We start from the raw sequence: 14,326 nt of genomic DNA, 5'->3' as shown, positions 1-14,326 counted from the left end.
CGTCTCATTTTCAAAGCCTCTCTTTTCTCCCTCTCTCCTCCCACCACAAATCCCAGAACCTCGAGCAGCAGAGAGAGAGGGAGAGAGACAGAGGAGATGAGGGGAGCATTTAAATCTAGCGTTCCGTGAGTGGTCGGGTCGGTGTCTGGAAATCTTTCACATCCTGTTTACGCCGGGCAGATTTCAGCCCGGGAACCGCAGAGAGCTGGCAGGGCCTCCGCCTGGACACAGCTCCTCTCTCTCTCTTTTCTATCTGCCTCCCTCGCCTAAAGATCTCAGTCTGCAAACCTTTCCACGCCGCCTCCTTCCTATCAACACCTTCAAACCTAAAGCAAACACGTCTAGCTCGCTCTGCTGCCCGCGGCCGCAGGAATATACGACCGAGGTGGAATCAAAATCCAGATAAAAAGAATCCTTTTCATGCGGACCAAATGTGGCCAAATCACACAACACCCCCTTTAATATCCAGGTATAGGTTTAATACAGCTATGTTGTCATATGTACAAACGGAAAGTTCCAGAGATCGAAGAAGTTTTCATGCCTGTAAAGAATGGGATATTTGAGTAAAAATATAACATCTGAAAAGTCTGCTAAAGGTGATCAAACAGCGAAGATTAATGAACAAAGGATCTGTCTGTCCTCTCATCTTTTTTCCTCCCCTGAGCGCAAACAGTTTGTAGTTTTGGTCCCGTAATCACTCTCCTCCCTCACCTCTTCCTCTGAACTCAGCGGCACTTGCAGGATTTGACGACCATATTGGAGAGTTGCTCGACACGTGGTGTGCGGCCTATGAAGTACATAATGGTGAGGGGCTCCAGGTCCTGAGGAACGCAGCAGGGCGAGGCGGAGGCCTCGGGGTTCAGCTTGTTGTAGAGGGGCAGGATCTGACCAGGGGAGAGAAATAAAGGAGAGTTAACCACAGTGTTAAACTAAGAAATCAGTTTCTTAATGGTGAGCTCCAACATCAGCACAATGTTTTGTCAAGAGCAGTTTTAGTTATTTCACCTGAGTCACTTTTTTATTTGTGTTTTTTTTCTCTACTCTTTTCCCTTGTGTGTCGTGTGCAGGGCTCAGTTGTGAAATCAAAATGTGATGACAGTTGTGGGGTTGTTCGCTTATGTTGCCAGACCACTGTTTCAGGAACAGCTCAACAATAGTTCCCTCTGTCTCCAGTCTTAATGCTAAGCTAAGCTAAGCTAAGCAGCTATGAGCAGTAGCTTCGTATTCACAGACATGAGAGTGGCATCAACTGACTCTAGGTAAGAAGTGTAAAAGCTTATTTCCTATGTCATAAGTAAGACATATGATTTTTTTGTTTATGTGGACATGAATATTTAATGTTGACAAAAATAGCAAAAGGTTTTAAGGGGCTTTTAAAGAAGGCAGCACGTGTGCAATTTATAGGGAGGGGTTCAGAAGGGACATGTCCCCTGCACCTTTTTGGAAGGCACTATTGGACACCTCCACTTTTTACTGTCCAAAAACTAATGCTATATTTAAAAGTGGCTACAGTATCTGGTATAGTAGAGCATGGAGTGTCTAGTTTAAGCACTGTAAGAGGACATACATCTTGAAATCTTGAGTTTCATAGTTTTTAATAAAAGTAAAATATTTTTTTGATGTATCCCCAAAAGTATAAAAGAGATAAAACAGTTTAATTATTGTGTACTTTGTTACATATTAAGATGAAAAATTACATTTTACTCCTTGCTTTACACATTTTGCTTTATTGCACCACTTTAATTGTTTTTATGCAGTTTCTTAATGTGACGGCTTGAACTGTGCCAACATACCATCTTATACTGGCTTAAGTAAAAGCAAATGTCTTTAAATAAACAGCGTCTGTGTTTGTCTTTGTTGTCAGCAGCAAAATGTCTCATTGCAGAAAACTTGAGTGTCACACAAATGTTAAAATACTTCAAATCCACTGTGTATTACAATGAAGGACATGAGGGAAGAAAAAAAATCAATCAGAAGGTTCTGGAACAGTCGGCGTGGCTTCAGGCCATGTGTTGCATAAGCCTATATGTTCTGTAACTGGCTGCTGTGAAGTGACAGCCCATTTATGACGCTGGGGTTAACCAATCTTAGTGAACTGTGGTGTTTAGCCGCCACAAACAATGCACTTAAAGCTCATTTAAAGGCAAACGTCACCAGCATTTCAAAGTTTCTGTACGTTGAAGTCAGGCGGGAGGCTGATTTTTAGAGTCTGATCCAAACCAAAATGTTTTTTTACGAGAGAGACCGAAGAGTTGTTTCAGCTATTGAAGTTGCTTTTGTTTGAACTGGAGTGAAGTTTTATAACTGATCAACCACAGATGATTTCTATTTGGAGAGTCTGGCTGCGTCTGTCTGGCTGTCTGTCACTGTTTCCATTCAAATTATTAACCAAAAAGAAAGGTCAAGACTCTCAAGGTTGCTGTGAAATAGATTTTGGAAAACAGGAGCACATTTGACTCAGTTTGACTTTACCAGAGAGGGTCATCTGATTTATTGTTCTGGGGTTAGAACAGATAATTGTTGTGGTGGCGTGTTTCACAGTGGCCTTCAGAGCTTTGAAGGAGACTGTCCTCCTCAAAAATACAACCACATGGGTCCTTTGTACAAGCAGCCATTGCAACCCATATTTATTGTTAGTTGGCAACGTTAGCGGACATAATAATTATATCTGGAGCAAAGGACGAGGTCAGGTGACTTATTATTAGGAGCAAAGTCTGCATAGGTGATTGGGTCAAACAAACACAGGACTTTTCATCCAGGATACCAGTGTTTGTGAAACCAAAAGCCGACGTTGAGTTATGTTAAGAATGTGTCGTAGTATGTGGTAGTATTAGAACAGACATATTTATTTAAGTCAAACCATGATCTTTTTTTTTAAACCTATCCATGATGTTTTGGTGCAACTGTGACCTTATCACAATGTTAACCACATGGTTACAACTGTGACTGTTAATGGTCATACGCAAGCTATTCTGTTGTCCACCAGTAGGTGTGCTAATTTTGGAAACACCCCTGTGGATTGTATTCAGCGGGTAGAAAAAAAGACCTATGTAGTCGTATGGATTGAAGGACTTATTGCTGAGAGCAGATGTAGGCAGTCACACAATGACCAGAATTATCAAGGTACTCATGTCTTGACTCAGTCATATGCAGGGCTGGGGTATTTCCTTAAATTGTCTGATATTACTGCCAATACACAACACCCGATTTTTTTGTAACAAGACCAAAACAGTACTGATAGCTTGTCATGTTTCAATTTGCCTAAATAAAATTTGGATTCACATCAAGAACTGTCTGATCAAAGAAAAATTAAAACTGGACAAAACACTTAATTCTGTTTTTTTGTGCTCCATAGTCTCCAGTCCTTGGTGCTGCAGACACATTTTGTATGTTACCAATAAAGAGATACCACAGCCAGCCCGGTCATATGTCCTCTTACAGAAATAACTCACCATGTTATAGTGGTTGTTGGCACTCCAGAGGTAAGGACAGCTGCCGGCACAGAAGTTGGCTTTGTAACCTTTGGGCTCGTGGATCCACTTCCAGTTGAGGTCCCTCCTGAAGTCGATGTAGAGCGAGCGCAGGCAGCAGCCCTGGTCCGAGCCGCTGAGACACAACATACACACAGAAATATTTCAACTCCCATCCTGCTTTTCATGGTCTGCGGCATGGGCCCAAACTTGGGTCATGGGAAAATGATAATGGGTCACCATTGAAGAAGCAGCCATCACAAGGTAATGACTATGCAAGGCTGCCAGAGTTTTCCCCTGCAGCGTGAGGTAGTCTAAATAAAACACTGCACGCCTGTTGGCTCACAGTCTAAACACAGGGTCAATATTGTTAGTTTTGCCACACAATAGTCTGCAAAGTTTTGGGTCAGGAGAAAAAAAATCCACCGTCCACCACAACTAGATTTCAGAATTATAAAACTACGTTTTAGTGCTGTCAGTCAGTCACACGTGACCACACACACACACGTGCAGCTGGTTGGTGGCCTACCGGGAGCAGGTTGTGGTGTCTGTGGCGGCCGCCCTCTTCTTGCGGTTCTTCTTGGCCGGGTTGTCCACTCTGTCACTGGGCAGCACGGTGAGGATGAGGTGGGGCGTCTTGGTGGTGAAATCTGCCTGGCCTTTAACCTGACCGGGCTTTCTTATCTGACGAAGCTGCTCATCATCCACACCTATGGAGAGCAGTCTAACAGTTAATACAGTGGTTCTCATAAAAAGAAATGTGTGTATGTGTTTATTTTTTGGACATTTCTCTAAGCTTTGCTTTTTTATTACGAAATATTGGATAGTTTTCCCTCTTCACTCTTAAAAAAACTATTCAAATCGGAAAAAGGAACATCACCCATAAGTGGAATTACTCACAAAGCTAGATGCATTCTGTGACAAGGGTTTGTGGATAGATGATGTTTTGTTTTGAGACAAAAAGGCCGAGTTTAAGATAAACTCTGCAGTGCTTTCATACAGTAGTAATCCCTCTCAATCATCACTTATGACCCACTCTCAGTGTGTGGCAGTGTATTTTTCTGCAGAGACTCTGTCCTCTGCCTGTATTTTCTTAGCCCCACAGCGTTCAGGTGAGGTCGAGGCTTTATATAAAGGTGGCGACCAGGTGCCAGACTGTAAGCAGCAGGCATCCAAGAGACACAGTGCCAAAAGAAAGCAAATAAACCGAGGTAAAATATCATGCGAGAGTGAATCTGAGGTTGGCTTTTACTTTCACTTTAGCTGGCGAGCGTGTTTACAAACAATAACTGACAACCCTGCATATCATATTATTATCCTATTATCCTAAATTCCTATAATGACACCTTTGAATTCCCTCAGTTTGAACGTGTTAGATGCCGGAAAAATGTCTTAGTTCATATGCAGTAATATGCTTTATGTTTTTTACGCTCCAAAGTGTTTTTGAGAGAACAGTACGACACATTTACAAGTCCCACAATTTCTGATTACTGTTGAACAAATATTACAGACCATAGACAGAAACAGATGTATACATGATGCTGCTGTTTCATGCGGGGCCAGGAGTGATTTCACGGTGTTTCTGAGCCCAGAACAAGCCCCCGCTTGTCTGACATCAGTATCAAAACTTGACATTTTTTTCTAAGTGGAAAAAAAAACCTGAGTTGGCTCAGCTGAGTGTAAATCCTGAGGAAAGTGCCATAATTTGGGGCCTAAATGAAGCAACGCAGACAGTCTGAAACTCAACAGTTACACAGTGTGGAAGAACAGCCTCGCCATTATTCCTGCACGATAGTGTGCAAGTGATTCATGAATCATTTCGGAGGCGCCTTGCAGACGAGTCTGCGCTTTATGTTCACATTTTGTGACCTGCGGGACTATTGCTTTGCTGATAAATCTTCCACAAGTGCTTTTAATGTCCTAACAAAGCCATTTAAACCCCACCTGCAGGATTACTCATCTCAATAGCCATCGGATAACACAGAGGTTCATCACGTTTATGGCACACTGTTTGTCATGTGTTGTGGTGAGCTCAATAACTAATTCTCACATGTAGCCCCAATACTGACTAATGTTGCATGCTGACCAGTCATCTATAAACAACCAACATCTGCAGAATCAGGGTGTCTAAAGGTATAATGCACAAATTTAATGCTTTTTGAGACTCTTTAAGGATAATTCTTACCCTGTTTTTTGGACAACTCATCTTTTTTTTTAAAATCCAAACATTGTAAGTATAAAGGTAGGTGTAGGCCGTGTATGTGTTCCTGTGCAGAGGTAGGTTTTATGCAGGAATATTGTCAATAGCGTCAGTTAATCTACATTTTTCAGCAGGTAAGTATACGTATAAAGTAAAAAGACAGCATTAGGTTCAGTGGTCGGTTTAAAACTTTGTAACATCATAAATGTGGACTTTCACACAGAAGAACTTGACTAATTTTGACAAAAATAAATTAAAAGAAGTGTAAATGACATTAGATAAAATGTCTGTGGCAATTAAGAGTTCACAAATTCAAATTTAAGAGAATTCAGTAACCTTTAAGACCTAATATTTGTAAAATTGAAAGACATTTTAAGGACCTGCAGACACCCTGAGAGACCTGCTGCAACCCTCAGGAGAGTCTTTCCTTTAATGTCTCCAAGTAGGACATGAAACAGCTTGTCTCAGTTAACCCACGCTTCTCCCGCCTGCATTTTGTGTGTGGAAATGATTAAAATATATAATAACAGTTTAAGATTAACTGTCGGGGGATATATCCGAGCCTATGAAAGCTGCTCTAGCCATCTACTCTGCAGACACATATATATGAGTACCTTCGCTGTGCTAACAAGATGTGCAGTCAAAACAAAAAGAACAAACCTGCAAAGAGAGCCTCCAGCTCCTCACTCTTGTTGGGAACAATGTTATTGGTGGATGGAACGAAGGTGCAGCAGGGACAGTGGACGCCCAGCTTCAGGCCAAGATTATTCTCTGATCAGAAGAAAGGGCACATCGAAATAAGCTGATGGAAATGAAGTTCACAAACACTATATATATATACGCTGTATATGAATCATGATGTGTAGGACATGTTGAGGCGAACCTGGATCTGACACCCAGTCCTTTATGGTTTCTGTAACCTCCACAGAGATCCAGGCTCCCTTTGCCTTAGGCTGCACCGTGCGGGAGTCAATATAACGTTGAGTGGAAGTGCTTTCTTCATCTGGCTTCAGCAGCTGACATAACACACAAAACCACACACACAAAACCGCACACACACACACACACACACACACAGAAAGACAGTGATAAAGCTGGCGTACAGATGGTCAGTAAATATTATAATTTCCACTGTGGTAAAGAGGGCAGTGAGTTCATTTTCCTTCATATTTACATAACACATGAATGGCACAGAGCCTAACACTGTGTCACTGTGTGTCATAGAAGCCAATAACAACCTGCAAATGTTTCATCAGACATGTAAAGTATGTTTATGCTCACTTTCCTGGGGCTAACATACTTCTGTGAGAGGGGTGAACTGTCTCCCTCCAGTCAAAATATAAATATAGATTAATTTGTGAAGATTTATTGTCATAACAGTCTTGTTGGCCTGATGCCAAAATTCCCAAAGGTGAAAAATCTACACAAAAAAAGCCATATTTAAATGGTACTGGTCACACCTTATGCATATGAACATTATTTTCAAGGAGAAGAAACAATTCCCTGCTACTTTTATACTTAAAGAGGACTTAAGTGATTTTAAAGTAATATTATCAAAGCATGTTATTTAAATAAATGTGATTATCCCGATTGAGGTAACACAATGGTTCACTGATGAAAGCACTTGCATTTGCAGTATGACAATGTCCGTGTCTGTGGCGACATTCCCGGAAAAAAATCACAAGCGGTGACAAGCACAAGTCATTAAAAATCCACTCTCACACACATCGAACAATACATACATGCATGCACACCGTCTGTGCTGTGGTAACCCTTTCATGTTGCCAGCTGCAGGGCTCATAAACGAGTCGATATAAATAAATCCACCAGCCTGTTTTTAAACCAGACCAGACGCTTAAGCTAACGCTGCGGATCCTAAGTTGCGTCTTGTCTGAACAGCCCTAAAGGTTAAAATGGGCACTGAGTGCTTCAGCCACCTGTCTAAACCTGGTGTTAAGTCTGCCATCAAACACACTATTGCTTATTGCCATAGGTGGCGCCAAAATGAACGTTCTTTGGCAAATGTAGTTTATTTCAATGTAAAACCTTAAAGAGACACATCGATCTGACTGTCTCTTACTGATAACTCTGGTCCAGGGCTCAACAGTAAGGTTTGCCACATCAGGCAAGTAAATCTACCAGCTCTTTGCCCGATCAGGCAAGTTAGACTTTTTTTTTTTTCAATTAAACATGTCAATTTCTCTGGAGCTGGTGATGGAAGTAGCTAAGGAGTGAGAAATCTCACTTCCTTCTCATCTCTGTTAAAAGTTCCACATGCACACTGATTGGGCACTCACGTGAAAATGGCAGCGGGTAAAGACAATGTTTATGAGTTGAACCGCAAGCAAAGATTTCAATTATCCTGGAAATGGGAGCTTAGTTGGGTGGATGTAGGTGAAACTATATTTTGCACATTTTGCCGCAAGATTGAGAGCAAGGTGGGTAACATGGGGTCTTATTGTGGCGTTTGCTTGTTTGTTTGTGCTGCTGTAGTCAAAGTGATGAACAGGTGAGCTCTGAGCCATCTTCAGTTGTTTACCTGATATATCTCCACTCTCTGCTCTGAGGCCCGGGCCTGCGGGTTGGGAGCTCTGAAGATCCTAAACTCAGCTTTGACCAGGGTGCTGTTGGTCAGGTCCACCCCACTAACGTCGAAGTGGACCACTCTGTAATGGGGGTTGGGGGCTGCTGGCTGTACCGCATCTGAGAGAGAGAAAGAAAAATAAAAAACATAAAAAAGATGACTAACGACCCAACAACATTTCATGGCTTCTGTGACAATGCTGTATTTATAGAACTGGTTAAAAAGCGCTGTGGGACTGATGCATTGTCTCGGACATAATTACTGCTGATGAGTGTCTCGAGAACTAAATTATAGGTTTGGGCGCAGTGAGTAGAAGCGTCTGGTCTTATGTTTAATATATGGGTAATTGTTGCGTTCATGGGTTTTACTGTATGAAACATCACCTCCCAACTCGACAGTTATGTAATTATGTACCATTTAGTATTCGGTACCATTTATCTAAAAATCTCTCAAATGAGGTCCATCAACACCAAGTTTTGTTTCTTTCTGGGAGAGCTGCGTGCTGCCAACCACAGCTGGCAGTTTGCCACCATAAAGCTTCTCTGAAGGCATCAGAGACCTGAGTGCCTTGCTGTTTAAGGAGGGGCCGGATAACTTGACCTTCTCCACCTCTTCCTCATTTTTCAAAACACCACTTATACTGTTTTATAGTGGGTGGAGATATGCAGCACCTGGTTTAAAGAGGCAATGACAAACACTTCTGGTGATCTGTGAAGATCTAAAATACCAGCGATTTAGTTTAGAGTGTCTTTTTGTGAAACTATACACCTCTACGTATCTTTACAAAGCAGACAGAGTTGAAAATACCTGGATCAGATACATTAAAGATGCATAAGCAATTAAATCATATGGCAAGGACCATTTTAAACCACCAGTCCTGTGTTTATCTTTTTTTATTAAGTCAAATTTGCTGCTAATACTTAAGTAAGATTTTGAATGCAGCACTTTTACATACTTAAGAAGGATCTGAACACTCCCTCCATCACTGATGCTTTTACAACAGTATGGGAGATGGTACTGATGGAGGTGAAGCCCACTCAGTCAGTGCACTGTATGGGAGAAAAGCGATAATGTAAAGGTGAAACTATAAAAGTTGACTACCGCTGCTACTCCTCTATTATTCATTATGTATTGTATATGCTACTTGTACATCTCCAGACCTATAAAACTCCTTCAAAAGCAATATGGAGCTCCATAATGTTTGTTTTACACGGTCACGAGCAACAGTTGGTTCCCATTATGTTATGTAATTTTCGATTATTACTAAAGGTTTCCTGATGGACCTCCTTTAGTGAGACCCTGGACCACACACTGAGATCATCATACATGGACTCACTTGTGTCGGTGCGTGGGGGCAGCATGTCAATCCTCTGCACCTCTTTGGCATAATAGTCCTCCTCGCTGCTCTCGCGCTCGCACGCCGACTCGGCCAGACGCGCGCGCTCCTTCAGCAGCTCCCGCGTGCTGTTGTAGAGCAGCATGACCTCCGGGGGCACCGTGCCAGGCGGTGGGGCCTCGTCCTTGTCCGGCGGGCTGCGGATGCGAAGCTTGCTGAGGATCTGTCCGCGGACTGCCTCGATGCGCCGGGACTTCTGCGCGTCAAGGTTGATGGAGTGGCACGTGTTGAACCCCTCCACCAGCAACACACCGGAGAACCGGAGCAGCAGCAGCGCGAGGCGGGGGAGCCACATTGTCCGGTGAGGAGACGGAGGGACAGAGATAGCCTACTCTCTGAACGGCGGTGAAGGAAATCCAGCTGAAACTGTGAGGGTCACTGTGGGAGAGTGTCACTAACGTCTCAAAACCCCAGAATAAAAAATCTGTGCGTAGGGTTAAACCACTACATCCAACACTACGGGAATATAATAAAGAAAAAAAATCCAATATTTAGTTCTAACAGGCTATTTTGGTCAGACCACTTTCTGTGGAAAAGGAAAACCACATCTGCTGACTTAACATGTATTCTGCTAAGATAATTTTAAAACATTGTTCAAACGTGCGCCTGCATATTTTAACACTGGACGCATAAAGACGCATTGTCATTTACTGTTTAGAGACTAGATTTAAGTTAAAAGCAACAGTTTAAAAGATCCGTACAGGAACAACTGCATCTACACGCAAAAATGATATCACACCACAACCAAACTCCACTATAAAAACCTCACATTTAGTGATTGGAAATTTGGCTGACGCTTGAATTCCAATGTGGTGCGCTCAAAAGCTCCAGTGTTGTCCCGTGCCGGTGCGTGCGCGCTTTCCGCGTTTAAAGGTATTTAATTACAGTCTAACCGATAAGTTGTAGTTTTATCCGTCTCCGTTTTCCGTCGTCCATCCTCGGGATAATGCAACAGCTGTCAAGAGAAAAGAGTCATCATAGCTCAGCCCATGTCGCAGATCCTCCAAACAAAAACCTGAGCGGCTCACTTCATCTGGAGCAGCACGGTGCCCGTGCTTTCACCTCCGAAACACCCATCTGTGGAACAAAAACCTGGCCCATGCCCGCTTCCAAAAAATCTAGTTACAGCTTTTAAAAAAACCCAATGAGGTCCTCCCATTCCCCGTTATAGGTAAACAGAAAGCAGCCTGCACTAAATCGTAGGAAGAAACTGTTGATTTATGTTGGAAAAACCATGGTGGGCCTGTTAACCCCCTCATATAAACATCAAAACACGGAAAAAGTCAAACGACGTAAAAAGCCGTGACGCAGAAAAATATATGAAAGAAGTCCTTGTGCTGTGAATTTAAAAAAAAAAAGAGGAAACTTTACAGTAAATTACAGATGCCCGGGCTAAATGAGCTCCAGTCTGAAAGCTCTGCTGAAAACACTGAGACCTGCTGTATGATGTGCCTCCATTATTCTGCAGATCCTCTGGGAGAAATGCTCAGACAGGAGGAAGGAAGGAGGGACTGGATGTGAGAGAGGTGGTGGTGGGGCGGGTTGCCACCAAAGTGAAGGGAGTGTGTGATTATGTAGGCATGAGCCATCTTCCTCTCTCTCCCTCTCTCTCTCACACACACTTACATTTTGCAATTTCTTCTCTCCACAAAAATGCTTGCACCACCCCTCTCTCCGCAGGTAAACATCCCCCGAGGGCATGTCAGACTTAAAGTAATATTTCAACATTTTAGGAAATACGGTATTCACTTCGTTTCAGAGAGTTAAATGAGAATGACAAGGTATATCTGTGCAGTAACGTTAAATATAAAGCTAGCTTAGAGCTAACTGTTAGCTTGGCATAAACAGAGAACACGGAGAAACAGCTAGCATAGCATTGAAGCCTACAAAAAATGAAATATTAAAATACATAATTCTTAAGCTGACTTATTGGCATTTTATTACTGGTTTGTTAAATTAACTACAAAATAAGGTGTAAACATAACATTTTACTGGGAGTTACGACCCTGACGTCTTCACTATGACCTGTTGCTAGGAGACCAGTTAAGACTCCCGGAAGTTACTAGTCCCAACCATGAAATACATTAGCTATTACATATTTGCCCATAAAACATTAAATTTCTGTTTTTACATCTCGATTTCTGTAAAATTCAACAAATGAGATATCACATGTTAATTAGTGAGCTTTAGAGTTACTGGATTAAGTTACCTCTGGATGAAGCTAGGCTATATTTTTGCAGTCTTTTTTGCTAAGCTACGCTAACACACAGTCAGTAGTAACAGGTAGCTTCATGTTAAACGCACAGACGCCAAGAAGAACATCTTACTTAAATGTCCAGTGTGAAAGATTTAGGGTGATTTAGTGGCATCTAGGGGTGAAGATTGCAGTTTGCAACCAGCTGAAACTTCTCCCATGTGCCAAGCATGAACTCCCAGTAAGGTTTTCTTCAGTGTTAGTTAAGGAAGTTTTTACCAGGAGCTGAATTATCCACAGAACAGACCTGGGGTCTCATTTAAAAAACAGTGCATAGGATCCATACCAAAAGCCAGATTGGTGTATGCAAAAAAGAATTTGATAATTTCAACAATCAGGCTTCCACCTCACCATCTAGCATCACTAATTTTCCGTCTCCACAATGTTCATTAGCAAGTTTCTCCCATCAAGTCTGTTTTTATACATCACAACTTTTGCATGTGAATTGGGATACACTTCTTTCAGGCCTCATTTTGTGCGTATGCAATGTTTATAAATGAGACCCCAGGTGATTGCAGACAGCCTGCTTGCCCAGCACCTGCAAATGTATGCTCACCTATTTTCACTCTCAACTTCATATGTGCTCACTTTATTTTGATCCAGACGTTCAGGTGTTTTTTTTACCGTGAGCTTAATTTTCAGCAGAGGTCTTCTCTCCAAAACAATCTAACCTGGTGATCTAAACAGGAGAAAACGCCGAATAAAGCAGTTTCACATTACAAATCATTGTTTCTCCAATGCTGTTCTGCATGTCAAAGATGGGGCACTAGCCTAGCATCTGCTAGTCTGTGCTCTCCTTTTTTCTCTAATATCTCAAGATCCAGACGTTCAGGTTTTACTGGGAGATCCAAAAAACCCGGTGATTAAAACCAGTAAAAATCCTGACTGAAGCCGTTTAAAAGTCAGTATTTTTCCGATGTTCTCGTCGCTGAAGGGCCGTTAACTATGGTGGCCAACGCGCGAATGGCTCCATCTAGAGCCAGTGTTTGGTTTGTCTGTTCTGGGCTATTGTAGAAACATGGTAGAGCAACATGGTGATTGCCGTAGATGAGCATGGGGGAATGAGTCGGCATTTTTGCACCCCCAGTTCCCTCGTCCCGATGTCAGTGGGTTTCTTTTCAATAGGTTTTTGGTTTTATGCCTGAAATAAGGTCTGTGGTTTTCACAAGCTGAAGGGACTTTCATGCTTTGTTGTGTGACATTAAATGCCTCAGTAAAAACCCCAATTGTGAAATTTTAAAACTTTTATGTGTCTTGAAAAGAGGCTGCTAACAAGTGGTTAGATGAGAATACAGACTGTCATCATGCTGCTGTGGGGCAACACTAACAATGTGACCTTGTTGTATTTCGTTTATAACCTAACGTTAGCTTTTTATTTCTGGCGATTGCATTTAGACTTCAAAAAGCATAAAAGTGGTGTTCATTCGTGAAGATTATGTTGCTGGACAAAATGTTCAACAATCATTAACATTTGTTTGCCACAGAGCTTGTTTTCTGCAGTGATCCAAAATCCAATGGAAAAATCCCATGGGCTTTTTGACGACAGAACTAGGGAGACGCCAACTTCAGCGTTGGTCTACAGAAAAACATCATCCCTGGAGGTCTCTATGTAGATATAAACACTTCATTCAAAGGTAACGAAACACAATGGTTCTTATTTTAAGGTGATTACACACTAAAGAAAACATACTTTACTATATTGTATACCATTTCTGCCAATATATCTCCCTAAATGCTGCACACTGGATCTTTAAATCTAGATATAGAAAATAAATCTAGATAAATAGAAGATGGAGAAATAAGATGTATTACCCAATACAGTGATTACAAAATGCAGAATTAAAAGGATCTCTGTGTGATTTTAAGCTTAGGATCACTCATGCCGAGCTAAATGCTTATCCTAATTTATTAAATCACTTCACAGCCCATCCCTCTTTATCTTTATCTTTTCTAGCTTTCAATCTAGGCCCTTTCTTTCCTCTCTGTTCTTCTTTCAGTCTCATTGTTAATTACAGCTCAGAACTCGGAGAGGACTGTTAATCTGTCAGGGGTGGTTTTTATTGCTGCTCTGCTGCCATCCCATTATACCATTATTATAGTTGCGGGTGCAGGCCTGTAATTGCTGTAAGTAGAAGGGAAAGGTAGGAGAGACTCAGGCTGCCTCGAGGCTTCTGGTCAGGGCAACCCCCCCTTCATCGTCTGTCCTGGCAAGGTTTCTAAAAATGATAACACCGCCCGCGAACAAACAGGCTCCTGTTCCAACTTGACTGCTGCTGCTGCCGCACCATCACCAGAAATGATCGGAAAGAGTGGATTTGTCTGTGTGGACTTCAACTCTTTCTGTCAGGAGTGTTGTAAAGATCAGACACACCGCTGGGCATCTCAGATCACAGGAGCCCACCCAGGTGGGGTGTCGTGTGTT

At 42.1% G+C, this 14,326-nt stretch overlaps 1 protein-coding gene across 1 annotated transcript; it reads right to left on the bottom strand.

Annotated features, from left to right (window-relative positions):
- Positions 1 to 457: 457 nt before the first annotated feature.
- tgfb5 (transforming growth factor, beta 5) lies at positions 458 to 11,081 on the bottom strand. The gene is made up of 7 exons (XM_033617736.2): positions 9,591 to 11,081; positions 8,210 to 8,373; positions 6,554 to 6,686; positions 6,331 to 6,441; positions 4,000 to 4,180; positions 3,453 to 3,606; positions 458 to 884 (listed from the first exon to the last, which is right to left on the bottom strand). Exons 1-7 carry the CDS (start codon positions 9,943 to 9,945, stop codon positions 726 to 728), a joined length of 1,257 nt encoding a protein of 418 aa, XP_033473627.1. The 5' UTR covers positions 9,946 to 11,081; the 3' UTR covers positions 458 to 725.
- Positions 11,082 to 14,326: the final 3,245 nt, after the last annotated feature.

Source organism: Epinephelus lanceolatus, chromosome 7 (genome assembly GCF_041903045.1).
Source record: "Epinephelus lanceolatus isolate andai-2023 chromosome 7, ASM4190304v1, whole genome shotgun sequence".
Lineage (NCBI taxonomy): Eukaryota > Metazoa > Chordata > Actinopteri > Perciformes > Serranidae > Epinephelus > Epinephelus lanceolatus.
The sequence above is the reverse complement of the archived record's forward strand: the minus strand, read 5'-3'. Positions and strand labels throughout refer to the sequence as shown.